Raw genomic sequence first — 25,338 nt, 5'->3', positions numbered from 1 at the left:
CACATGTCGTGATGCCATGTTTGTCAGGATCAAAAGACTGCTTTTGTTTTTCCCTGCATTCCGTAAGCCACATGAAAGTTTTAGATGTGTTTCTGCACCAGTGCAAGTTGGAGCATGTGTTGCTGAAGCGCTAGCTAGAATAAGCAGTTGTGGTCGGATTTTCTTGCCCTGTTTTCCTTCAGCTCCTGCATGAGTGTCACTGCAAAGTCCTATTACATTCACGGGCTGGGTGTTAACCAGCAAACCCTCTTAGGGAATCACTCATGTTTTTTGAACAGACAGACAAGTCTCTCATCTAAGAACATATGCAACCTGATTTAATATATGTATCATCTTTTGTTCATCCACACCCTCCCCATATAAGCAATCAACTAATAAACTTGTATCCTGTTGAGTTTTTGCATGGAAATGCTGATAAACTCTTAAGTGCAGCAATGCTAATGGATATGCTGCAATAATAAATAGGAGGAGATTCAGTCATGCTCATCACTAAAATACTTAGGAGCCTCATTTTCTTTCCAGCTCAGAAAAGTTTCCATTTACAGATTACTTTTCCCGTTTATAGATTTAGCCACTGCTGAATTCAGCAATCTTTGCCTCTTGCTACTTTGTTGACTCTCACATTAAGAAAGCATCTCTGAAGTTGTGCTTCTTCCTGAAACCTTTGGTTAAAAAAATTGAGTGCATTTCCCTTCAGCCTCACATAGCACTGCATTCCGGCGTATTGTGCTTTTGGTTCCTGGAAAGAATGCTATCAAAATTCTGATGTTTGAATGCTTTTCCCTTAATGTCCTATTTCTTGAAAACAGGTCTTTCCTTGTCTGCTCTCTCCCTTTCCATACGAATGTGTGGGGTTTTTTTATTCTTTTCTGATGAGTTGTTTTTTTTGATGGCGTCACTTCTGGTTTGTTTCTGATTTCTCATGTCAACATAAGACTTGGGGAGGGGTTTATTAGGTCTTGTCTATATGGGGAAGTTGGTGCATATTAAGCTTAGGTGTAAATTTCTATTTTGGAAAAGGTTGTCTGTAGTAAGAAATTGTTAGTAGAATTATTAAATATGATTTTATAATCAAGAGATTTATTTTCTTTGAAATGGCTGTTGAGGATATGGAGCATATTCCCTAGCAAGCTGTAAATGCTTTAAGACAGGTCAGATTTCAGATCTGAACGACTTGACAGAGACCTATAATCCTCCAAGGGTTGAAAGGGTAATTTACTCATTGTGTCCATGCAGTCTTTAGCCTCTCTGCTGAGTCTGCCTATTAGTGTTGGTTATGTTGTAGGCAGCTGTCTGCTGGAAACTGGGCTGTTTCCACACAGGCTGCCAGACATCCAGCTGAAGAAAGTGAGTGCTGATTACTGCTGGAAGCAACTTGTTGGCCTAGTGGTGAAAGGCATTTGGCTTTTTCCTCAGCACCTTTAGCCGAGGTGTACTGTCCTAATGAGCAATTCTGCTTGCACTGCATGCTTTCTTTTATTCTTTAATCCCTTCTTTGCTATTTTCCAGTTTTCTCACAGCTGATTGTAAAGTTATCAATGCTCATAGCTGCCCAAACACCACGCCAGCTTTTCCCTTCTGCTTCCTGCAGCTGGAGTGTGAGCTGGAGTGGATAACTGTTCTGGGTTAAAACCTGCAGTATTTCTTTGCCAGGCTAGCTCTAATTAGTAGGAGCTCCTGCTACTGCATGGCTACCTTAGTGTTAGTGCAGTTACACAGGAAAACGATTAAGAAGCTAGGAGATGGCTTCCTTCGGAAGCACTGCCACTTTATATTGGTAAAACACAGCCTGTTCTTCTTAGCTCCCGAAGAAGGCAGTCAATATTGGGCTTTATTTTACTTTTCCACAGTTCCCTTGGAGTTGTTCAGAAAATAAAGGTGTTAAAACAGGGATGAGAGCAGGAGTAGTGTGACGTGGGGCTTTGCAACCATGGTATTGATGGAGAACTGGGCAGAGAGCTATTTCTTCTATATGTGCAGTGTTATTAGCATTCTCACTTCCCACTCAGCTGGAATCCACTGCAATGAGCAAAGCTTCATTTTGTCCCTTATATGCCCCATTCCTCTTCTACATCACATCTTTGCAATTCACACAACTGCAGGCTAATCTGATCCCAGGAGGGAGGGTTACACCCGAGTTGATTTTGGGGCTTGGGAGCTGGAACAAGGCCTTCTTTTTTCTTTCCCACTTAGGGCTTGACCTGTATTTGAACTCAGCTCTCTAGGGGCTGCTGCATAAACCTACATAGAACTCTATGGAGTGTCCTAACCCTTGCCGTCTGCTCTGAAGAGATGTAAAGCACTCCACTCTTTCAGAAGGAAAGGAGAGCTCAAATGGAAATGAACACAAAAAAAAAAAAAAAAAAAAAAAAGGAAAAAAAAAAAAGAAGGTGCACCATAGAACCGGAGAGCAGAGCTTCAGTTTGTTACTGACCAGCCTGTGAGTTTTTTTTGTGTTTGGCTTCTTTGCACAATGGCTTTTATCAGAAGAAGAGCTATCAGCAGTGATAAACGTTTCAGGCAGAGGATCTGAGTGGCTGATTGAGGCAGAGTTTGTAATAAGTTGCTATGATGTTTTGTGCTCCGTAGCACACAATGGGAAATAAGGCCAGAAGGATGTTGTTTATTCTTATCCTCAAATGTAGCAAAGTTGTGAAAAAGTTTGCAAAGCTTCTTGTATTCTTTTCTTGCTTTTTGTGCCCTTGAATCCTAAGTACACACACAGATCTGTGGCGCTGCATAGTTCCCTATATAGCCCTTGCAATTGAAGTATCTAAGTGCTTTCCACTGCCACGGCACAAAAATCAACATACAAAATGTCTTTCTTTCTTGTGTCTCTGTTCATGGGAGCAGTTTAGAAACTATTTCAGATGCTCTCAAATGCAGACTAATGTCGACGTTTTCTAGATAGTCTTTGTTTTATCTATGTGTTGTATAATCATCTGTCTTTATTTGTGAAGGCAAATGCGGAGTTACGGCGCAGTGTGTCCTTGCTTTCTCCTTACCCATTGTGTTCATGTCCGATTGTTTTGAAGTGGGCCTGGCCTGTTCTTTCTTGTTCTTTCTTCTAAGTTCCATTTTATTTACTGCCATTGGCATGATCTGCATTATTTATTGCCCGTTACTCCCTCTTTGGCCTCTGGAATAATGGTTGTGAAGGGTCTTAGTTTCATCATAGGATCTACACAGTCCTTCATTAGCAGCCTCTCTGTCTCTTTTTAATATTCTTTCCCAACACTGCAGCCCTGTACCTTTCTTTCTCTTTAAACATTATCATTTGCATTTCCATTAAGTTAGAGTGAAAGCGTATCATTCCCTTGTTTCTTAAATTTACCCAATATTTTCAACATCTGCTAATATATTTGTACAATTCAGTCATTCTAAATACTTTTTTTCACGCATTCTCTGAAGTCTCATTAAAAGGAAAATATTACATGCTGCATCCCCCTCCTATTATGACTAATCAATTGCTCGTATCTACTCAAGAGATATTATTTATGATTCTCAAACTGGAAAAGTTTGCTTTTGATTTTTCAGATATGTACTCATACCACAGCTTTTTTTTTTATCAGGCTGAGGGGATTAGGGAGGGGAAGTTAATTTTTTTTTTTTTAATCTGTCTAAACCACCCATGTCCCTAGAGGAACTAGGTCATTGTACTTTCCTTATTAATAAAGTAGAGCGCTGCATAGTGGTTTGAGCACATGACAGATGACCGAAGGCTTGGAGTTCCTAATTTCCAGTAACCTCTACTTCTGTTAGGGGTGATATTCCATCAGGTGTTCTCCCTTCAGATGACTTCGAAAATTACCTTTTGGTTTTGATAACCTGTTGTCTAACAGTCTGCCTATTTTAACACCCACTTCTTGGAAAATGGGAAAAAACAAAACTCACTGCTGCCTCAGTGTGCAGCAGCCCCATGCCTCTCTATTCATCTGTAAGGCTGGGTAAATGGGTAAATGGGACAGGGCAGCTTTTTTGCACACCACAAATGGAGTGGTGCAACCCATGCAAAGATGAAGGGTGGAGTGAGGGCATTGTCTTGATGACTGAAGTTTTGAGTTTATGACATCAAGGTTCAATTTCCAGATTTGACCTGGTATGTTGTGTCAGTGTGTCCATCTTGCTTCAGTTTTAACTCTTGCAGCTTCCTTCCAGGGTGCACTCTGAGCTGCTGCCTCTGAAAGGGTTTGTTGGAGCAGAGGGGTTTCTATGAATGATGTCAGGCTGCTCATAGATCATGGGAAAGGACAGAGAAGGGCATTGAGACTGTCATCCTTTTATACTGAGGTGTGTCAGAAAGTAGAAGGCCTTGGCAATGAGAGTCCATTGTCAATTGTCCAATTTACACCTGCAAAGCACCTGCATGATCCCTCATCATTTTCACACACAATTTGTCTTCTTGACAATTTATATTAAGTGTTTTTATCTTACCAGTGCAGGAGGAAGATCTCTCAGACTTGCCACTCCAACCCTTTTCTGACCATTGACAGAGCTCTGCAAGAGCTCAACTCTGAGAAATTTTGCCCCATTTTTCTCCTCTTCCATTTCTTTTCTTCCATCTTCCCTAAGGACATTCCCTCCTCACACTTGTAGCACCTCTCCAATTGCACGCTTGTCTTCTCTGGTTCTGGGCTTTGCTGCATTTCTGGATTTCTTTTCATGCACCATATGGGAAGGAAAAGACATGGAATGAACGTCATGCCTTCCATTTAGTTCAACATGAGGTCAGGCCTGCACAGATGGACACACTGGAGCTGTGAAGTCTCATCTTTGTCTCCACAGCATTCTTTGGGAGGTCATTACGAATGCTGAACTTCCTTTGGTTAATCCAGTTGGATTATAATGACATCATATGACTTAATTTGTCTGTAATAGCAAACAAACAGCATTTAATAGATTCTAGTCAGTGAATTTTCACAGTATCTTTGTGAGGAAGACATGTTATCAAGTTGGGAAACTGAGGCAAAGTTTCTAAGTAATCTAAGAAGAGTCTTCCAGTTAGATTTTATGTCTGATGTGCAGAAGGCTAGAGAGAAATGACTCAGTGTGTTGCCAAGTCTTATGGGTTCTTCATCTGCAAGGCGGAGACAACAGCTCTGTGAATTAGCCCCCTGTGCTTTCCATAAAACCTCTTCATAACACTACCTTCCTCTCCAGTTTTCCAAACTAAATGCTTTCTCGTAGGCTTTGCACCAAAATCTAGGGGTTGGTGTTAGCCACATATCAACATTTGCTTCTTGCCATCACTGCGCCATGCCAGCCAGCAGCCCTGCGTGCTCGGCTTTGCGCTGAGATATCCAAACATGGGCACTCAGTTTGGGCTCATCTTGTGCATGTGCTCTGCTTTCACCAAAGCTGTACTTTGGATTGTTGGAAAATTGAAAGGTTGCTCCAAGCAGTTTCGGGAGGAACATGCAAATTACTGGAAAACAGTAATCACTCCTGAGTAATACAGCAGTGCTAAAAGCTTGGGTTGTCGCTATGAAATGTACATATGTGCAAGTCCTGGGGAAATGTCTATATGAGTTCTAGGGAGAAGGCAGGGATTTCTTTTTTTCTTTTTTTTTTTTCATTTCTTTGCAACTTATCCAGAATTTCTGATGGGAATACTTCATAACTGACGGGCTGCCTTCCCCTGGGGGAAGTGCAACCATTTAACTTCTTTCTTCTTTATATGTATACTGAGGAACTGATGGTTTAATCCCATGGGAAGTCTGTATCTGTTCACAGTTACATTTGCTCATTTGAAGAGGATTCTGTGTTATCTGGGAAAAAGAGGGGGCAAAAAAAAAAAAGGATTTGGCTTAGTTTATTGTTTTGCCAGTTCTTTCTGCCACACCGAGGGATGTGCATTTCCAAATTTGATTGTAGGAGGGTATGAAGGAGGGAGGAATCAAAGAAATGGTGATCAGGTCTGGGGTGGGAAGGATGGGGGGAGGAGGATGGGGGAGGGAATGTGGATCAGGAGGAGAAACGGCTTTGAAACTGGATGTAATAAATTACTCGAATTTACTGCTTATTTTTCTGATTGCATGTAGTTGCATTTCTTTTTGCCTTGCTTGATCATAAGAAGTAGTGCATGTTTAAGCTAAAACAAGAGTCTGCAGACATACTAGGATGCAAACTTTAATAACATTCATACAGAGGAAAAGAGTGTTGGAGAGTACCGAAACAAAGGGAAATAGGATACCAAGAAATGTAGGCAGTGAAAAGGGCCTGGATTCCATGATTTATCTAAAAATGACAAGATGCCCCTCTAAAAATGCAAATGTCTGTGCTGCATCTTGTAGCTGTAATGAATGAGTCTTTCACACAATGGAAACATTCAACTTGTTCTGGGGCACTTACTGTGGCTCCATATGCTAAGCTGCATGCTCCTGGCCTTTAATCACACTGCCTTTGTTTTTACAAAACTTACATTAGAAGCACATTAGTGTTTATATGGTGTGCACTCTGGGTTTGGTTTTTTTTGGTTTTTTTTTTTTGTGAGTGTGTTTGTTTGGCAAGACTTGTTTTTGTGCTTTTTCTGTTGTTCTGCTATGCTTTTGTGGGTTTTTTTTTAACATTAAATACTCTGGATGAATGCAGTCCTCGTGAAAACATGGGACATGGCAAATCACGGGAAACTTGAGCTGGCAACAGCAAAAGGATGTAAATTTTGAGCTGCTAATGGCAAGCAGGATTCCAGCATTGGGGCTAGGAGAGAACCCATGTTACGCAGCGGGGAGCCTTTTAAATCCCCCTGTGACCTGCCAGGAGGATGCCTGCATGCTTTCTGCTTTATTCGAAGTGAGATCAAGCCCGACTTCTCCTTTGTTGTAAGTTTGGGTTCAAAAGGAGCGTTCCATAGATCCGCAGGCTGCGCTGCAGTCTCACCGCTGCAGTCCCGATCCTAAGCACAATGAACCCGTCATTAATGGGGCTGCATCTCATCTCACTATTAGCGGTGTACGGTACAGTTGTTCCTGGGAGTAAGGCAAAGAATAGAGGCTTATCTGTCAAATAAAATCTGAAACGAGCCACTGTTTTCTTAAAGACTTTTCAGGAGAGGTTTATCCCACATGCAAAATGTTAGATTTTCAGTATGTGTATATGTAATCTGGCACACATGCATGTATAGGTAACACCAGTGCAAGTTTTAAAAGCTCCTTTTTTCCTGACAGAAAAGCGGGCTAATTAACAGGAGTAGGAGACAAAATGCCAGCTTGTAGATTTGTTTCCCCTGCAGAAATCACCCCCCCTGTTAGACTGCTCCTTCTTGATCTGATGTAACAAGAAGAGAGAGTCAGCTGTGAATCAAGCGCCTTGTTCTCATTTCCTTGATCATTGACATGGTTTGAGAGAGAGAAAGGAGGAGGGATTATTTGTGAGGTTATTAAAAAAAAAAAAAAAATCCCGCTCCCCCTCCTCCACTTCTTCGAGATGCAGAGACACTTCCAGAATGTTCCGTGGCACAAATCTGACTTTTCTCATTAAATATCGGCCTCTCTCCCCCCTACCCCTCGTTAGTTAAAAAGTGCTGTTTGCAAGTCACTAAGCGGATAATTCAGAGCTCTGACGAGTGGATTGCCAGTTAGCAATACGCGTTGTTGTTTTTCAGTCAGCAAGCTGTTTAATGGCTTCAGAAATTAAAGGATAATTGCACTTGAGTGAGTATGTGCTTTTATAAGCCCACCGTTACCATTATGAGGGTTTTGCCATTCTTGAAAATTCTCCCTTTGCATAAATCCGCTAATTCTCCATTCCTGCCCTGCCCTGGAAGGCAGCCACCCGAGGGCTGGGCTTTGTGCAGCTCAGCTGTTGCCTGGGTTTGCATTTCTTCACGGGATAAGGAACTCGATTGTCTTCGGAGAATAAGCAGAAGATGCAAGGGGAGATTGGTAGTGGGAAAAGTTTAGCTCTTGTGAGCTGCAGTGTGCTTTTGCGGCGTGTAACGTTACTGATGGGTTAAAGAGCTCAGTGAGGCTTCTAAAACAGTTTTTTAATACTAGTAGTGTTAATGGAAGCCTTTCCTGAAGAGCGTGCATAGAGAATCCAGAGCCATTGCACTTTAATAGAAAGACTGATTCATTATTGCCCGGCATTTGCTTTCTTTCTAATTAATGTTCATAGGCAGAAGAGGTAATCATTCAGCCATCTTTTTAGCCTAAAAAGAGTCAAAGATTAAAAACCAAACAGTTACCCCACATAATTAATTTGCGAGAGGATTTTGGGGGGTATGCTGCGGAGGGGGGCTGTTCCTCCCTTCCCGGCAGCATTCGTGGTTCTTTGGCAGCAGTGAGGGATTTATTGTCTGGCTCCTGTCTGGATCCATCGGGGGAGCTTTCATTGCCTCCCTGCCGCCCAAACTCTTCTGATGTGCTGTGTATTTGTTTGGGAGGGGGAAGGGGAGAGGTTAAATGTTTCTGACCTGCTTTACTGCTTTTCAACTGAAAGTAAATTAATGCACACACTAGATTCCCCTCTGCTGCGCTGATTGGATCCTTGTGCCGATTAAATATTTCACACTGATAGAGGGATGCTGAAAGCACTCAGCTGGTAACATGGGATGTGCATCAGCGGTACAATAACTGACTTTCAAACAAAAGTCAAACAAAACCCCCAGTTTGCTGCAGTTTTGATTAGAATGAGTTTCACTTTGAATTTAAATCCTTGAGCCTGCTGCAGCAATGGCTAATTAACTGTGATCTGATAGAGAAAAATGAACACGATCTTACTTCTAATGACAAGTAGGCAGTAAGTTGTCAAAAAAGAAAAAAAAAGAAAAAAAATGGAAGGAAAGAAAAGGAAGAATAAACCAACAGCTAAAGCAGCCTTAAAAAAATAATGCAGGGATTTAAGTTCAGCGAATGCAAACCTCCCTGCCCGTGTGTTATGCTCAGTTTGACTTAACCCCCAGTTGGTTCCTGATGGGTAGTAGAACTGGCAGCAGGAACCACTCCACAATCTCCTCCTTCTCCTTCTCCACCACCTCCTCCTCCACCTCTTCTTCTTCCTCCTTGCCCACCCCCAGTTGCAACACCTACACGTTCCTACATAGGAAAACTGCATTTCAGGAACGATGCCTAAAACTTTTCCCTGCAAGTGTCTCCATCCTTGGTTTCAAGGAAACACACCTTAATGTCCTCTCCTTGGGACAGGCAGCCTCTCACTCAGGGCTGTATGCAAAAGGGAGCATTTCTGAGGGGAGCCCTGGGATAAAGCACACCCCACAAGGCCCTTCTCTTCCATTAACACCCACCAGGCTCCTTTCAGTACCCATATATATGTCCACCTGCATGCTTGGTCCCATATCTTTCTGCTTTGGTGTTTAAGGCTGGGTAGTTGGTAAATCCTCAGATCAGGCAGCACCAGTAAGTAGCAGCTTGGATGTGTATAGTAATCCATAGGATTGAACCAAAATCCTAGGACACGATACCAAAGTGCTATGGCTGGTGGCCACAGTGCCTTTCTGCATTGTCACTCCTGGAATATTAAATATCCCATTGTTCAAGTGACTGTTGATGTGACAAAGGAGTAAATTAACAGAGGTCATGGCCCATGTGGCCAGAGGAGTCTGCTCAGACATTTGGCATGCAGGGCTTTACATTAGAGACCAGTGCTAAATTACTAATTGAGAAGTCATCATTTCAGTTTGGAAGTGGAGTGCTGCTCTTTTGCGAGCAGAGTAAACTCTCAGGGTTGTGCTGAGGGTTTTCTCTCAGCCACGAGGCTGCTAAGAAGGACCCATGTTGCTTTGAAAACAATTGCAATTTTTCACAGCAAAACCACTTTGTCAGGAGAGCATCATTCTAGAGAGATTAATGGACTGAAGTCTCTATCTCCAGCATGGGCGTTAAAGTATAAACATGATGGACAGTGTGTTTTAGGACCTTTCTGAGCATCTCGTATTCTGCTATGAAAACATGAGGGGCTGTTGGGAGGCACGTGCCTGGGTTAAAATCCCTGCTATGGGGAGGAACAGCCAAAAGCAGGGCATTTCCCATTGAAGAACATGAGCAGATCCTTACTTCTCATGTACACGCCTGTGTGGGAAAGGAGGGCTAGGGCTATGTTGGTACATATGGAAAAAAAGATTAGCTCTGCTTCAAATAGTTGAGACCATTCCACGTCCAAGATGGAAAGTCATAAACAAGCAGCAGCCTTCTCGCACGTTGGGGTGGGTTTGCATGTGACCGGCATACATATTGCAAACTCTGGTTTGCCTGTGGCATCCTGCGGTGAAAATGAAAGTTGTGCTGCTATTGAAAAGGCGCGGCTTCAAAATTGGCGTATTGTGAGGGCTGGGGTGCTGTGGGTGGGAAGCAGCAACCTGATTTCCAGCACGTAGAGCCAATCAGTTTTTCTTTTTTCTCCACCCCTCCCCTTCCCCCCTGCTTTTTGACTCTTCCATTATATCAGCACATTCGCCGCTGCAGTGTCCAAAGCGTGCTTCGTTTCTTATTATCCATTATTCCCAAAGTGTCAGAGAATAAGTTCTACCAACTGATTCTCAAATTGCAGATTTTGCCTCGCTTTAAAACACGAGACTATTCTTTTAATTAATCTGGCAGAAATAGAATGCGGATTTGGAAAGCGGGTTGTGTGGAGGATTTCTTCTCATATCGTAACCTTTGTGTTGACCAACGCGTCTTCATCAGTGCCTTAATGGGGCCGAGGAATAGAAATGGTCATTGTAAAGAAAACAGCATAAGGTCTCTTTTCCTACTTGCCCAATCTGACTAAAAGGGGCTTTTCTGAACTTCTGGAAGGCACATTTTCAGAAAATCTTTAATTGAGACACGGAATACGTTTTGTAGCTGCATTTCTTCAAACAGATGATCTTTCTGTAACTCTTCTGGAAACAAATTTGGAACACCTGATCTGTTGCCAATGCTTTCATGGACAGTCTCTAAAATGTGCAGTTATTTAAATAAGATCTGCATCACATGGTTCCCTGTGGAGGTGACTGGCACAGACCGATTGGTTCTTTCAAGCCCATTGCAGGGACAGAATTTGTTCAGTATTTTCTGTATTTTCTTCAAAATGCTCCAAAACCCATATAGGTTTTGGAATGGTCAACATTAAAAGCGTTTAATATTCATCTCAAGCTAGATCTTGAAACAAGCCCTTATTTCCTCCACTTTTGTTGTTGTTGTTGCGCACAAATAGATGCTTTTGTCAGTGTATTGGGAAAACGTTGACACACCACATACAAAGATGTGCAAAAGTAATTCACAGTTAATGCATGTAGGGAGAACAGCAGAAAAAGGACGGATGGTAGCTCGAGTAGTGAATTATTCTTTTTCTCTTCAAAATTTCTGCTTTTGTACTTCTCATGATGCTTTCCTATTACACTCTGTCAGGAAAGCGATAACCTACCCCCTACTTACTTACTTGCCTTTTCCACTGAGCTAGCACAAATAGTGTGTCTTTTGGGATCATGCACTTTTGTTTCCTTGGATGTTTTCTGCTTCTGAAAAAAAAAAAAAAAAAGTAAAGTTGTGTTAATGCCTTTAGGATATTACACAGTAGAAGTTTTACTGAGGTGAAAATATGAATTCAAGTGTGGTAAGACACTATTTGTCATAGGTTTTTCATTCATTCAGTAATTAAACATTCACTTTTCTGGGGACAAACATTAAAATACGCTTTAGTACTATAGGAATTTCTCAATGGCAGTGAATGGTTTCACTATCCACAAAAGGAGAAATCCTGGGGCTACTGCTGTCAGCAGCAAAACTCTGATGGTACGCAGCAGAGCTGGGATTGCACTCCTAGGCTAACCTCGCTGCCTTCCAGATAATGGGTTTACATCACTGGAACCAAGGACAGTGTCTGTGAGCCTTTAGCAGTGTGCACATGATATAAATCACAACAAAAACATAACCACAAAACTGAAATATTAACCTGAGAGCTTTGCATTGGCACTGTAGATTCGTGAGGAGCTGTGCAGGGAAGTTCTCAGTAGGTGGGATGAGGCAGCGCTCAGCTCTCCTGCGCACAGCAGTGCTGCACCTGTAACAACACACCACTCACATGGAACAGATAAAGAGTTTTATAGAATCTTGTCATAAGCAACGTTTCCCACATACCAGTGGGGCAGTAGAGGAAACAAACATGAAAACAAAAGTAAGCAAAATTTAAAGTGATTTATATGAAGCCACCACAATCAGTAGAATAATGCTGATAGATTAAAAGGAAGATCAATGTTTCTTTACATTAAAATATGAAGCAGGTATCTATAATAATGCGATTTCATATAAACATACTGACAGTCCCCAGAGAAAGCACATTAGACCATTGGGCTTTTAAAGCATGTAGTGAGTTTAAAGATAAGAAGGCAGGAATTTCTGCAAAAGTCAGTTTGGAACTACAGGGCTTCTGCATTAGTCCCAGAAGTGTTGTTTTCAGTCATGATTCTGAAAGGAACCGAGCATGTTTGTGACTTAATATCTGCCAGTATACACAATGTATTTAAAACAGGCTATAGGCAAAACTTAGACTAGCGTTGCTGGTACAGGAGCAGCCCTAGAAGTCTGGGGAGCCCTCCTGAAAGGCTGCACACACATTAGATGCAGCCTCTAGCCAACAGCACTATCAAGTGCATAAAGTCAAACACAGGCAGAGGTCTTCACAGGGTTTACCTTTACTTCCAACTCTAGGAGAAATTAGATGCTGAGTACTTCCAAGTATCAGAGGAGGCTGGGAACTGTCTATATCTGTACCCAGCCTAACTAAAACAGCATTCCTAACAACAGCTTCTGAGATCACACCAAGTGCAACAGCTCCATAGAGCTTCTGCTTTTCGGAGCTGAGCATTTGACACAAATACAGACACATACGGTGTGGTCCCTCCACACGGCTGCAAAGACCTCCGACGCAGCTCTTAGGTACGATACCTGGGTGCTACAGGTGAGGGCAGCTGCTCTGCTGTGACCTCAGGGCTGTGAGGAGAAACTTGACAGCTGAGAGTTAGGATGGATGCTCTGGAGAAGAAGTAGCTTGAAACACCTGAAAGGAAGAAAAAGAAAAAGAAAAAGAAAAAAAAGTAGTTTAAAGGGAAGAAAACATGACTCGCAAGTAAGAGCAAGGTGAAAGAACGAGCACTCAGCGAGCGTTCAGCGTGAGGCAATGGGTGTTCAAGCTGAGAGAGGCACGCGTAGTTGAGAAGCGGCGCTCCGGGAGTCTGAAAAGCCGCGTTTTGCTGTTCCTCACGCACGCCGCAGCACCACAAGCCCCGTGCGCCGGGACGGAGCGGGGCAGGGACGGGCTGGGCAGTGTGAGGACGGCAGCGTCCCTGCCGTCCCCCGGATCCCCGCACCGGGATCCGGCGCCCGCCGCCTCTCAGCGGCGAGGCTGCGGGCGGGAGCGCCGCGGGCCATGGGGTGACGACGCTCCTCTCTCTGCTTCCCTCCCGCAGAAGCTGGCGGTGCGGAGCTGCCCCGCGGCCGTGCTGGTGGGCGGCGGCGCTGGCGGCAGCGCCAAGCCCGGCGGCGTCCCGGCGCTCCTCAAGGCACCCGGCGGCGGCGGCGGGAGCCCCGGCGGCGGCCCCGCGCAGAGCTTGGCCATCTCCGTCGTGCCGGCCAAGGCGCCCATCGCGATGGTGACGGCGCACCTGAACGGAGGGCTGGGAGGCGGCGGCGGCGGCGAGCCCCCACAGAGCGCGCCCATCAACCTGCAGACCACGGCCGCCCGCCGTCAGCCCGAGCTCGGCGCCCGCGCCCAGGTAACGGCGGCGGGCGGGCGGGGCGGGCCGCGGGGTGGGGCGGGCCGGGAGGCGGGCGGGGCCGGGTCGGACCGGGCCGGGGGGGCGCCGGGGTGGGAGGGGGGAGGGCGGCGGGAGGCAGCGCGGCGGGAAGGGACTACTCGCTGCGGTCAGCGCACCGCCGCAGTGGGTGTTCGGGGGTGTGCTGTGCTGAGAGAGGGAAGTGGTGCTGACGGAGTTAAAAGGGGTGTCTGAAACTTTACAGTTTAGAATGTGGCTGCTAACGTTGAAGATGTAATGTCTTTCCTCCTTTCTGCACGTAGAGGCACTGGCGATGTGCTTTTTGCATCCCAGTGCCTCTCCAAGCTCAGGACGCGAGTCCCTGATCATCAGTACGGAAGAACATAGGGCTTGTGTATGGCACCAGGCAAGCGATAACTGAGCTGTCCATAAGTTAAGGCTGGGCTGGAACCTGTGGGGCTGTTGGGTACCCGGGGAGACCCTTCCTCAGCGGCAGAGTGAGGGAACACCTCACCCTCACACAGCTAGCAGAGGGAAGCGCACCCAGCCGCTGGGGACCACATCGTGCTGTCCCCCTTCTGGGAGAACACCGCTACCTGTGCAGTTACACTGACGCAGCTGCCTGGGGAATTCAGCTTTGAATCTCTGGTCTGTAACCATGCTGGGTAATTTCCTTTACTGAAGGTGTTGTTTGTATTTCATTAAAAAGACAGTTGAAGCCCTCCCAGTCGATCCCCATCCCTGGAGGCATTCAAGGCCAGGCTGGATGTGGCTCTGGGCAGCCTGGTCTGGTGGTTGGCGACCCTGCACATAGCAGGGGGGTTGAAACTAGATGGTCATTGCGGTCCTTTTCAACTGAGGCCATTCTGTGATTCTGTGATCTTTCTTAGACTTTTGGAAAGTAATCACAGAAGTGATAAGTGATGGAAGTTTCAGTATTTCAGTGATCTATCATTTTATGAAAGACTGTTTTTTCCTATCACTGTTACATTCTGTAGAAAGAAAAGAATGAAAACGTGGGAGGAGGAAGCTTGAAATACCATGCAGTGTAGTTAGGCTGAGCTGTGGAATAGCCATCTCACAGTGCAGATTGAAAAGCAAGCTGCAGACTTGGAACTTTGTTGAGTGTTGGTCAAGATTTCCTACCTTGGTTAGCTGGCCTGCTGCTGAATTGCCTTTGGTGCTGTGCTTCCCATTTATCTCTTCCATAGGGCAAATGGGTCCCACTGCTGCCATCCACCTCCCTGATACACTGTGTTTAGCCTTGTAGGGGCTGTGCCCCAGTGGTGCTGCGGTGTTTTGCCTCAGTATTGCATCTTTTTTCACAAAGAACAGTTTCCAGAGCATTGGAATAGGCTCCCCAGAGAGGTGGTGGTTGAGTCACCATCCCTGGATGTGTTTAAAAAACGTTTGGATGTGGTGCTCAGGGACACGATTCAGTGGAGGGTTGTTAGAGTTAGGGTAGTATGGTTAGATTGTGGCTGGACTCGATGATCTTTAAGGTCTTTTCCAACCTGAGCGATTCTATGATTCTGTGATTTTAAGCTGAAGCTCGTCATTATTGAGATAGCATGAGAATATCATCCAACATTTGGGGTTTGCCTTCATTTTGCTGGAAGAACTGCTCCAGTGTTTTTCTTCAGAAATCTCTTCACATTCCTAACTTTTCAACAACTTTAATTTTGTGGTGTAGTATCTCTCATTATTTAGGCAATGTATGCAGAGACACGTTTCTGATGCAGAGAACTACAGCAGCTTCGTCTTTTCGAGAATTGTCAGCAGGCACGGATAAAAACAATTAGAAATATTGAATTTTAAGTGTATAGAAGCACAAGCTGACCTCTTGCCCTAAGCTGTCAGGGAGCTTAGTGCTGAATTGCATGTTAATTATCACTCCTCTACTCAAATTAACTTTGTTTTGCAAGGTTTCTTATTCTGGTCCAATGAAAAAAAAATATCTGTACTTTCTTCATGCTGGTATCTTGACTGTGTCCTGAGTACTGGTTACAAATCAATAGCAGTAACGCCTTAGCTAAAAGCACTGCAATGTCAGATGAAAATTTCATTGTTGACATTTATTAATAAGCATTTACTTTTTTTATTTGTGGCATTGCTGTGGCTCAGAAAAGTATTTCTTTTTCTGCTTCAACTTACGAAGTTTGTGACATGGAGGATAATGACAGCCTTCTGCAAACTGAGTTTAAGGTGGTAAGCTGATAGTAGTAAATTAGATTACTGATGTAGTGTAGCCTATCCATCTGCATCTGCAAAGTGAGGGAAAGGGCAAAGGCATGAAATGTAATGTTATGAGTTTCTGAACAGTGGTTTCTGCTCGAAAGCCTTTTGGGGGATCAGGATGTGCATATAGTCATCTCAAGTGGTATCTAGTAAGAAGAATGAAGTGCTAAATGAAACTCAGTGGAAAAAATGGAGCATCAAACACCATCATCTAAATGCATAACTTTTAAATATAGATAGGATGAAATGTCAGTTTGTTAGAGAATTTTCCTTTGAACAGCTGCATGTCAGCACTTCCATTGGAGGCTGTTGTTCACCTAGTAGATTTTTAAAGTGATTTTGAAATGTTGTTGGCTGTAATTGAAGCCTTATCTGCATTGGAAAAGTATCTAAATAAATCTGTGTATAACGGATACTGAGGGATTGTTTAGATATTTATCACATCTTTTATTAGAAACAGGAAATGTTGTGATATTAACCATGATTGAAATCTGTAAGCATCGGAAATCATGAGCTCCAGAAGGCAACGCTAGGTCTACACTTTTCCTTGGCAGCCTTTCAGTGTCAATCCCATGTATGAAGACATGACTGATGGAGCTACACTGATGAAAGCGTACGTGGGGGTATGTCACGAGTACAGCTCTTTATCCAGCACAGAGAAATGAAGCTTAGAGCTTCATTTGGATGAGCTGGAGCAAGTTATGCTGGCAAAAGCTGAATTTTGCTGGCATAAGCTGAATTTTGCTGGCATATGCTCCATACGCACTAGGAGTGCTTTGCCTTCAGAGAACAGCTATAGCTGTTCTGTGTGTAGAGAATGCCCTAGAGATACTTAAGAGTTGTAGGATAGTGCCATGCCTGTACCTACAAACTGCTCTTACTGTAAAAAGATTTTAATATAACCTCGCAAATTATATTTTTATTGTATCTATGTGGTATTTGCTAGTTCCTATCCTAGCTATCATTTCCTCTCTAAAAGCAGGATGGGGTTGCTTTGCTGAAGGGCAAAATCCCATCTGCTCTACTGGAACAATGCACTGGGTAAAGAAAATGCCCCTCTGCTACCTCCTCGTTCTCTTCTAACTAGCAAAACTGAGGGCCAGCAGGCATCCCAGAACCTAGTTTGGGAGAAGCAGAAAGCCTTTTGGCTGTCTGAATGCCAGTTGGATCAGCCAGCTCTTGGGAGAACCAGCAAAGAAGGGGGAATGCAGCTGTCAGCCCTGTCGGCTGCTTTTTGGGAGCAGTAAGAAGAGAAGAAAGCCCTGGATGAGTGTACTGGGCCATGGAGCACCAGTGTGCAGGTACGTGGCATTGCTCTGCAGAGGTGGTCTGCAGATGCAGTGATTCTCTGTCCATCAGGTCTCCAAATTTGACAGCATAAAATCTGCCTTCTGCTGCTTTCCATTCTTCCCTTCTGACACATGTATTCCTTGAGTCAGCTGGAGGAAAGTTTGGCAAGCTTCCACTTGCACATGTGCTGTTGCATCTTGGGGCTTGTGCATACAGGGAGGTTATTTCAAAGTAAAATACAGCACGAGGATTTATGGAGCTATAAATTCTTGGCAGGATGGTAAACTGTTCTCCACAAATGCTTCATTAACTACACAGCTCAAAGAACTCCTTGTATCCTTGTATAGATTGAGAAGGCTACATAGGTATCAATTTTATTTTATTTTATTTTTCAGGAAAAAGTGGCTTTTATATGTGTGGGAGGAAGCTCATATATACTTCTTAGCTATCTTTTTATTCAATTTACTAGAAAAAACTGCATTCCAGAAGTTTAAGAACATACATTTGACTGTGATGGCCATTTTTCAGAATAATTTATTTGTACAATGATTTATTACCTTTCTCTTCTCCATCCCACTTAATGTGCTCCACTCTGCTTTCTGTAAAAGTGCTTCCTCCATAATTGGAAATCCACCTGCATGTATGACTAAGTCTTTTTGCCTTTTATTTATTATTTGTATTGCGGTAGTACTTAGAGGCTTTATTTATAGATTTATTTATCTCTATTGGTTATGTGGCTATATCTAGCTTTCTCCTCTGATCCATGTTACCATAATTTCTGAGCATAAGCCAATAGTTAATTTATTTTCTCAGTATGAAATTATTGTGACTTAGGTACTATTATTCCACATTTTCCCAATGGGAAACTGAGAAATAAAGGATCGATTTATTCTTCTTCACAAGAAAATCCCAAGGACTGTGTAGGATCAATGTGTTGGCATCCATACTACTGAACTTTTTTGCTAAGAATGACTTAGATACGTCCATATTGCACATGGCACCCTTGGGAAGAACTGTACCATGCGTCCGTGCTGCACGCCGCAACCCCTTTTCGTTCTTGACATGAGTCTGTATCCTTCTGGGGATCTGTGTCCATCTGGATCTATATCCGTATGCTTCATGCAGGCAGAAATCATTGAATCATGGAGTATCTCAAGTTGGAAGAGACCTTCAAGGATCACCACTCCTGACTCCACAGGGGACCACCCAAAATTTAAACCCTATGTCAGAGAGCATCATCCAAATGCTTCTTGAACTCTGGCAGCTCAGTGCCGTGACTGCCTCTGGGCAGCCTGTTCTAGGACCTGACCAACTTTTCCTAATTCCCCCAACCTGATCCTCCCCTGACACAACTCTGTGCCATTCCCTCAGGTCCTGTCACTGTCACCAGGGAGCAAAGACCAGCGCTGCCCATCCGCTCCCCTGCTCCCCTTCTGAGGAAGCCGTAGGCTGCTGTGAGACCTTCCCTCAGTCTCCATTTCTCTGGGTTGAATAAACTAAGGGACCTCAACCACTCCTCCTACTTCTTGTGTTCTAGACCCATCCTCATCTTCACAGCCCTCCTTTGGATGCCCTCCAATAATTTTATGTCCTTCTTATATTGTGGCACCCAAACTTTCACACAGTGCTTGAGGTGAGGCTGCACCATCAGCAGAGCAGCTCCTGGTTACAGGCTCCTTTTAAGTACTGGAAGTCTGCAATAAGGTTTCGCCGGAGCCTTCTCTTCTCCACACTGAATAAGCTCAGCTCCCTCAGCCTGTCTTCATAGGAGAGGTGCTCCAGCCCTCTCAGCATTTTCGTGGCCCTCCTCCGGACCCACTCCAACAGTTCCACATCTTGATTGTGCTGGGGGCCCCACACTTGGATGCAGTACTCCAGAAGGGGCCTCATGATGGCTGAGGGAGAGGGACAATCACCTCACTTGCCCTTCTGGCCACCTGTCTTTCAATGCAGCCCAGGTTAAGCTGGCCTTCCTAGCCACAAACACACACTTCTGAGTCATGTCCAGCTTTTTGTCCACCAAGAACCTCAAGTCCTTTTTGGCAGGACTGTTCTTAATAAGTACTTCTCCCAGTCTGCACACATATCTGTGATTGTCCTGACCCAAGTGGAACACCTTGCACTTGGCCTTGTTGGACCACATTCATTTCACATGGGACCACTTCTCAAACTTGGCTAGGTCCCTTTGGATGACATGCCTTCCTTTTGTCTTATCGACTGCACCACTGACCTTGGTGTCGTCAGCAAACTTTCTGAGGATGCACTCGATCCATCTGACTATGTCATTGATAAACATGTTAAAGAGCACTGCTTCCAAGACAGACCTCTGGAGGGCACCACTTGTAACCAGCCGCCACCCGGACATAGAGCTGTTGAGTGTAACTCTCTGGTTGCAACCCTCCAACTAATTCTTTATCCACTGAACAGTCCAGCCTTCAAATCCATCTCTCTCCAATTTAGAGATAAGGATGTGGTGGAGGACCATGTCAACTTGCCTTGCTCAAGTCCATTTAGATGGCATCAGTTGCCCTTCTTTTGTCCACTGATGCCATTGCTCCATCACAGAAGGCCATCAGATTGACCAGGAACATCAGATGCCTAAGTGGGTAACAAATAAGTGGATAACCTTGTCCTAAATGCAGAATAAGTTGGTTAAGCTTGAACCCAAGTTAACTGTGACCTATAACTGCATCATCTTTCGTATTTTTCAGGTGTTTTTCAGTAACTACCAGAATGATGACTGGTGAGCACAGGGAAGGACAAAAGAAAGATCTAGATGTTCCACATAGATCTAGGCGAGGGGAAAAATGAAGACTTACCATTACGGGTTATGAGCACCTCGGTCATTTTGACAGTCTACATGAGGACCATGATTCTTGCTGACATCAGAATTGTATAAGGCTGTCTATAATATTCAAAAACATAGTTATATTTCTGGCATCCATGTCTTTTAGTCTTATCATCACAACTCTTACATTTTTCTTCAAGTATGGGTTGATCAGCAACAGCTAATTTATTTCAACATGTTGAAGGGTTTTGTTGGGAGCTTCATTGAGGTTCATTTGGTTTAGCATTGTGCTGGTCTCTGGCTGTCTGCCCTAGATGAATTGGGTAATGTTTATGTGTGGATAACAGTTCCTACTGACTGTCCCCCATATTCTGCTGTTTTTTTTAGAATCTCCTCAAATATGAACATGGGTTTGGTCTTCTGTTAGGAACAAATAAGCGCCCTGAGCTATCTGTTTCTGCTAGTTTATGTGGGGAACTTAGTGTGGTATTAGTATTCTATTACAAATAACAATACATGAGAGAACTGCATAAAAAGCCTGACAGTAAGATTTTGAATAGGCAAGCCCACCAGTGAAGTTATGGTGCTGCCCTTGTCATCATGAGCTTTGAACACAGGTTCATGAAGAATTATTGTAGGTAGAAGAATTTGACATACAGGCTAGACAGAGCTAGAAGAACCTGTCAAAAGTGCCTAAGGATCAAAATCCTTCTCTGGGATTCCAGTTCATAGAGTCAATAGAATATCCTGAGTTGGAAAGGACCCACAAGGATCACTGAGTCCAACTCCTGGCTTCATGCAGTATCGCTCAAAGTTCCAACCCTTTGTCTGAGAGCTTTGTCCATATGCTTCTTGAACTCCAGCAGGCTTGGTGCTGTGTTCTGAAGGACAACCGGACGGACAGGGAATTTTGCATCACAACTTTGGTGAGAGATGTAAGTTCTCTGAAGTATTTGCTGCCCTGAATTCCGTTGGCAAATCTGCACACTGTATCTGGGCCCAAATATCTTGCCTTTGGTCACATGGACACTCTAATGGAGCAGAGAATTGAAGTAGAATCTTAAAAGCCTGTTAACCACTTGCTTAGGCTTCCTTCTTGGTCTCCATCTGTTGGAGAGCATGTCTCCTAAGGAGCATGTGATGTAAGCAGGCAAGGCAAACTTTGAGGAGGAATCAGAGTGTGGAGAGATGAAGCGACTTCTGAAGGCGCGCAACAGGAGAGAGCCCACGTTCATCCATCACCATCCTGTGTTTAGTCCACTGCACCACAGCTCTCAGGCTTTCATAGAGGTGTTAGACACACTATGAATATGATTAGGACAAAGACATTGCCATGCTTTTTGTACAGGACCTCAAACAGTTCAATATCACAAATTCAATCTCTTTGATAACCTTAAGGCATGTTAATGTTCAGCTTAAGGCACATTTTTCGTAGCTCTAAGGCATTTAATGTTTGGGATGTCTTTGTAAATGTAAAAAAGGAGAGGTGGTTCAGCCAAATTAAATTATTAATAAAAGGCAAAATGATGGGAAACTCCAAGAATCAAAAGCCCCACACAACATCTATTGATATACATTCTGTTTTAGGGGCTTTACTAACTTCCAACTCTACCATTAGAATGTTGTAAAAAAGCATGGTAGTCTTAGGAAATGAATTTGAGAGTGAGTGACACATTTTGCTTGCATTTGCACCATCTTAGCTGCAGGTTTATTAAGGTAGCTATATAAGGAGGTACATGAATTTACTCCATATTTAAATATGGGTAGCCTAAAATCAGGATTTGGCCTTACTACTCCAATATATACTGTGTAAAAGCACTTTAAAATTCATATTTCTTGCTAAATAGCATAAAATTGCATCCTTTCAGGTTAATTAAACCGTATTGCAATGCTGGTTGCTGTTGATGGGATATTTAAATGTCAGATTCAGAATAAGCACTTAAGCTTCCTGATTGTAAATGGCTTCCTTTCAAATATCCTAGACATATGTATATGGTCAATATATCTAAAGTACATAGATTCCTGCATTTCTCAGTCTGCATTTTTATTTGGTTTGCAATAGGGTCAAACACCTACCAGTGTGAAAGATTGGATAAAGGCAATCAGCAGCCAAATAAAACTCTATTAGCCCCATTGTGGTTTTCCTTACCTAGCCAAAAATGTCTAGGGAAGGCATTGGAGTATTCAGCAGGAAAGGATTAGCAGGAATGGACTCACACTGACTGTCTGATTGTTTGTTTTAAGAGTCTAGGAGTAACCTTTCCCAGTTTATTTCTGTGGGGACCAGCAAGCAAACAATATGCTTCAGACAAACCAGGAAACAAAAGAAACTCCCAGTTTTGGACTGCGTACTGCTGTTCTGTCCTCTGTAACATGCGTATCACTGCAGGTTCATGTGAACAGGGATGTAGATCTGGATATGCTGCTCTAGGGTTTTTGGAATAGATTTCCCTCCTGCAAGTGTCTGGGAAGAGTGCCTACTGAAATACATAAGCAGGAGGAGGTAACTAAAGGTGCTTTTATTTTTTCAGTGGCTCCTGATGCTGAAGAAAAGCTTTTAAGCCTGTTTGTGTATCATCTAGGGCCTTATTTACAGTTCAGAAGTAATTAGAGAATCAACCAAAAGAGATCAGGCGAAAGGAAGGAAATGCATTTGCTTGATTTTTTTGCCTTTTCCTGGGAGCTACTTTAGCTTCCTAATACTGAAAGTCTTAAAGCATAGAACTGTATAGGCAACCCTCTAATGAAAGTTTCTGTGATGTTTTTACACATTGTTATGTATCATCCACATAAACAAAGTTCGGAGTCATCTATTCTAATGCTAAGAGTTTATAGCACGTTACTGTTTTGATGCTAATCAGAGTAGTTCCCATGGAGAACGTTGATTCACTTCAGAAAACCAAAGAATGCTCTAAAAATTGTTATACGCTATAGCTATTTCTTTGTAATTGGAGGCTGTAAATGCCTCACAGAAATTACCTGGCAAGCATTCTTGAAAATGTCAGAATTTTCAAGTTAGTTCTATTTAAAACTGGAGATCAAGAATGCAGGGGGATGGACAGAAAATTTGAGGGCTGTGTGATTCAAACTTTAAGTGCAGTTTGTAATAATGAAAGATGATCAACTTTGGGGGTGGAGAAATCATCTCTTAGGCTTTCGAAATTACAGGATGCATAAAAACATCCACTTATTCTACGTGTACTGCTACTTTAATAAAAGGCAGCACTTTAGGAAATGAAAGGCTTTGGAATATAGCCAAACGTCTTAGCTCTATTTATCGTCTAGAGATGTTTTTGTTTCATTATCCATGGAGTTTGAGGGGTAGTTGAGTGATTTGCAGGAATTTGAGTGTCTGATACCAGACTACAAACTCTTATTTATCTTCTTTCAGTGTTTATACTGTAAATACAAACATTATAATATTTCCTGTCGGTGTCGTAACTGTATCAGGAGTTGGCAATAGGTCAGCTGTTAATCTCATAACGCGTATCTGAGTCTATATTTAAATTAATTGGAAAACTGTAACAGAAAATACTGCTCTTAAATTATTTTATGTATAACTAGTGCAGGGAGAGACAGAAAGAGAGAGAGCATAGATGCTGTGAATACAGAGTGCTGATGAATACTCAAGTAGTAAATAGAAATATCTTAGAAGTCATTCCTGACAGTAATAAAGGCAGCAGTTTGATTTCATCTGTGGATAATAAACTGGTTTCACATTGCAATAAAAGTGGTGCTTATGTTTTATTAATATTTATTAGCACTTATTGATGTTAGGGTTTAGTTGTTATCTTTTCTTCACATCACAGCCATTTTACAAAAAAAAAATCAAGTTAAATTGCTACACAATAAGCAATTAAAAGTGTTTGTATATGTGTGAGAGAAAGAAATAAAATCTGTCTATGGATATACTGCTATACGGAAAGCCAGACCTTCACTGCCTAGGAATCTACAGAGTTGTGCTCAAAGAAATGGAGTTATGTGCGTTTATAGTAACTAAAATACTTGCTCCCTGAATGCCTATAAGCATTGTTCTGCTTTTTATGTCATAATTATTTGTATGGGCTTCCTGTTGTTTAACTATATATTTTTGAATTCATTGCTTTGACTCTGTGCAGTGCCTGAGATTATGCTCAACATTCAGTGGTCTTTTTTGTGTGATGTGTGAAGGACTGCTACCTTGAAGGATATTGTGAGTCAGAGAAGAATCTGATCCAAATTTAACCGAATTTGTTCTTCTCTAAATTTAGAGATTAGCTGAATGGCAAGACAGATATATTTCAGTTTCCATCAGTGACAAGGACAGTGTTGGCGGATGGTTGTTAACAGCTATATTGTGTATTTTTGATACCCATATATGTGTATGTGAGGGAAAAGACTAGCTACTAACTTTTATTTATCATGAGCCTGTTTCTTCTTTGGCTGCTTTTAAATCATTCTTAGGTTTCATCTTGCTTCAGTACAGATAATTCTCGTGCAGAAGGTGTTCTGTAGACTAGCATCATATTTTTTTGCCCTCCAAGTAGAAAGGCTTGCACTGGACTTGGATTTTTAGCAGTATGAGCTCTGAAATGTAAACGCTTTTTAAATAGGCCAGGTACCAGACAAGGTAAGAGAAACTAAAATTGTTTTTGTCAATCTTACAATCAGGCTTCAATATCCTACTTTCAGAGAACAGGTTCAAATCTTGTCCTGCAGCTGAGCATGGCTGCAGGTTTAACTTTACTATGTATATAATTCGCGTCTTCAGTAGAATTAATCCTGTGCTTGTAACTGAGTTTGTATTTTCTGCTTTTCTCTGCTGAGATCTTAATCTTTTTGATTATTCTAATTCTTTGCCCAAATATTGTCCTTGGAGATTTGGCCAGTGAAAGCAAGAGCACGTCCCCATTGCTTTTATACAAGATATTTTGCTAATGGGGATGACTGTTTTTAACTCAGTCAAGTCCTTACTATAGACTTATACTTAGCCTGTTCCGTGTATTGATATTATTAAGACTCCAGTTCAGCAACTGTCATCAAATTTGCACATATAGTGTTGGATCGTGATATTACAAACAATTTGATTGCTGTGTCCCTCACTGAATCAAAGATGACTGGCTACATTAGAAATAAGTTAGTTTTTTTTTTACTGAACTAGCAGTGATTGAATTGGTAAATACAAGAAAGAGGCTGACAACTTTGATAAGATTAAAGTAACATTGTATTTCCTGTAGTTTCCTGAAGTGTTTGATGATGATTTAAGGATTTGCCTGCATGTTTACCCCTTGTGTGTGTAAAAAGATCACACCAGTCATCCTTACTTAATTTA

The 25,338-nt window shown here is 42.8% G+C and overlaps 1 protein-coding gene and 1 long non-coding RNA gene across 6 annotated transcripts in view; one reads left to right on the top strand and one right to left on the bottom strand.

Annotated features, from left to right (window-relative positions):
- PHF21B (PHD finger protein 21B) overlaps positions 1-25,338 on the top strand; it is a 161,783-nt gene that overhangs the window by 81,447 nt on the left and 54,998 nt on the right. For 2 of the 3 annotated variants that reach the window (XM_015291043.4, XM_040703199.2), the window contains one exon: positions 13,406-13,711. The exons of the other annotated variant lie outside the window; for it this stretch is intronic. In XM_015291043.4, coding sequence (XP_015146529.3) covers positions 13,406-13,711 — 306 coding nt within the window. The remainder of the gene's footprint in view (positions 1-13,405; positions 13,712-25,338) is intronic. 3 annotated transcript variants of the gene reach the window in all.
- On the bottom strand, positions 6,114-13,685 carry LOC107053999. Of its 3 annotated transcripts, XR_006939865.1 has the most exons (5): positions 13,601-13,685; positions 12,885-12,996; positions 11,893-12,000; positions 11,380-11,458; positions 6,114-6,968 (listed from the first exon to the last, which is right to left on the bottom strand). It is a non-coding gene; the product is annotated as an uncharacterized LOC107053999 (long non-coding RNA). The 3 variants fall into 3 exon arrangements; XR_003071374.3 differs by having other exon boundaries at positions 6,114-11,458; XR_005861223.2 differs by having other exon boundaries at positions 6,114-11,452.

The sequence above is a fragment of the Gallus gallus genome, chromosome 1 (genome assembly GCF_016699485.2).
Source record: "Gallus gallus isolate bGalGal1 chromosome 1, bGalGal1.mat.broiler.GRCg7b, whole genome shotgun sequence".
Lineage (NCBI taxonomy): Eukaryota > Metazoa > Chordata > Aves > Galliformes > Phasianidae > Gallus > Gallus gallus.
This window is presented reverse-complemented; position numbering and strand designations above follow the sequence as displayed.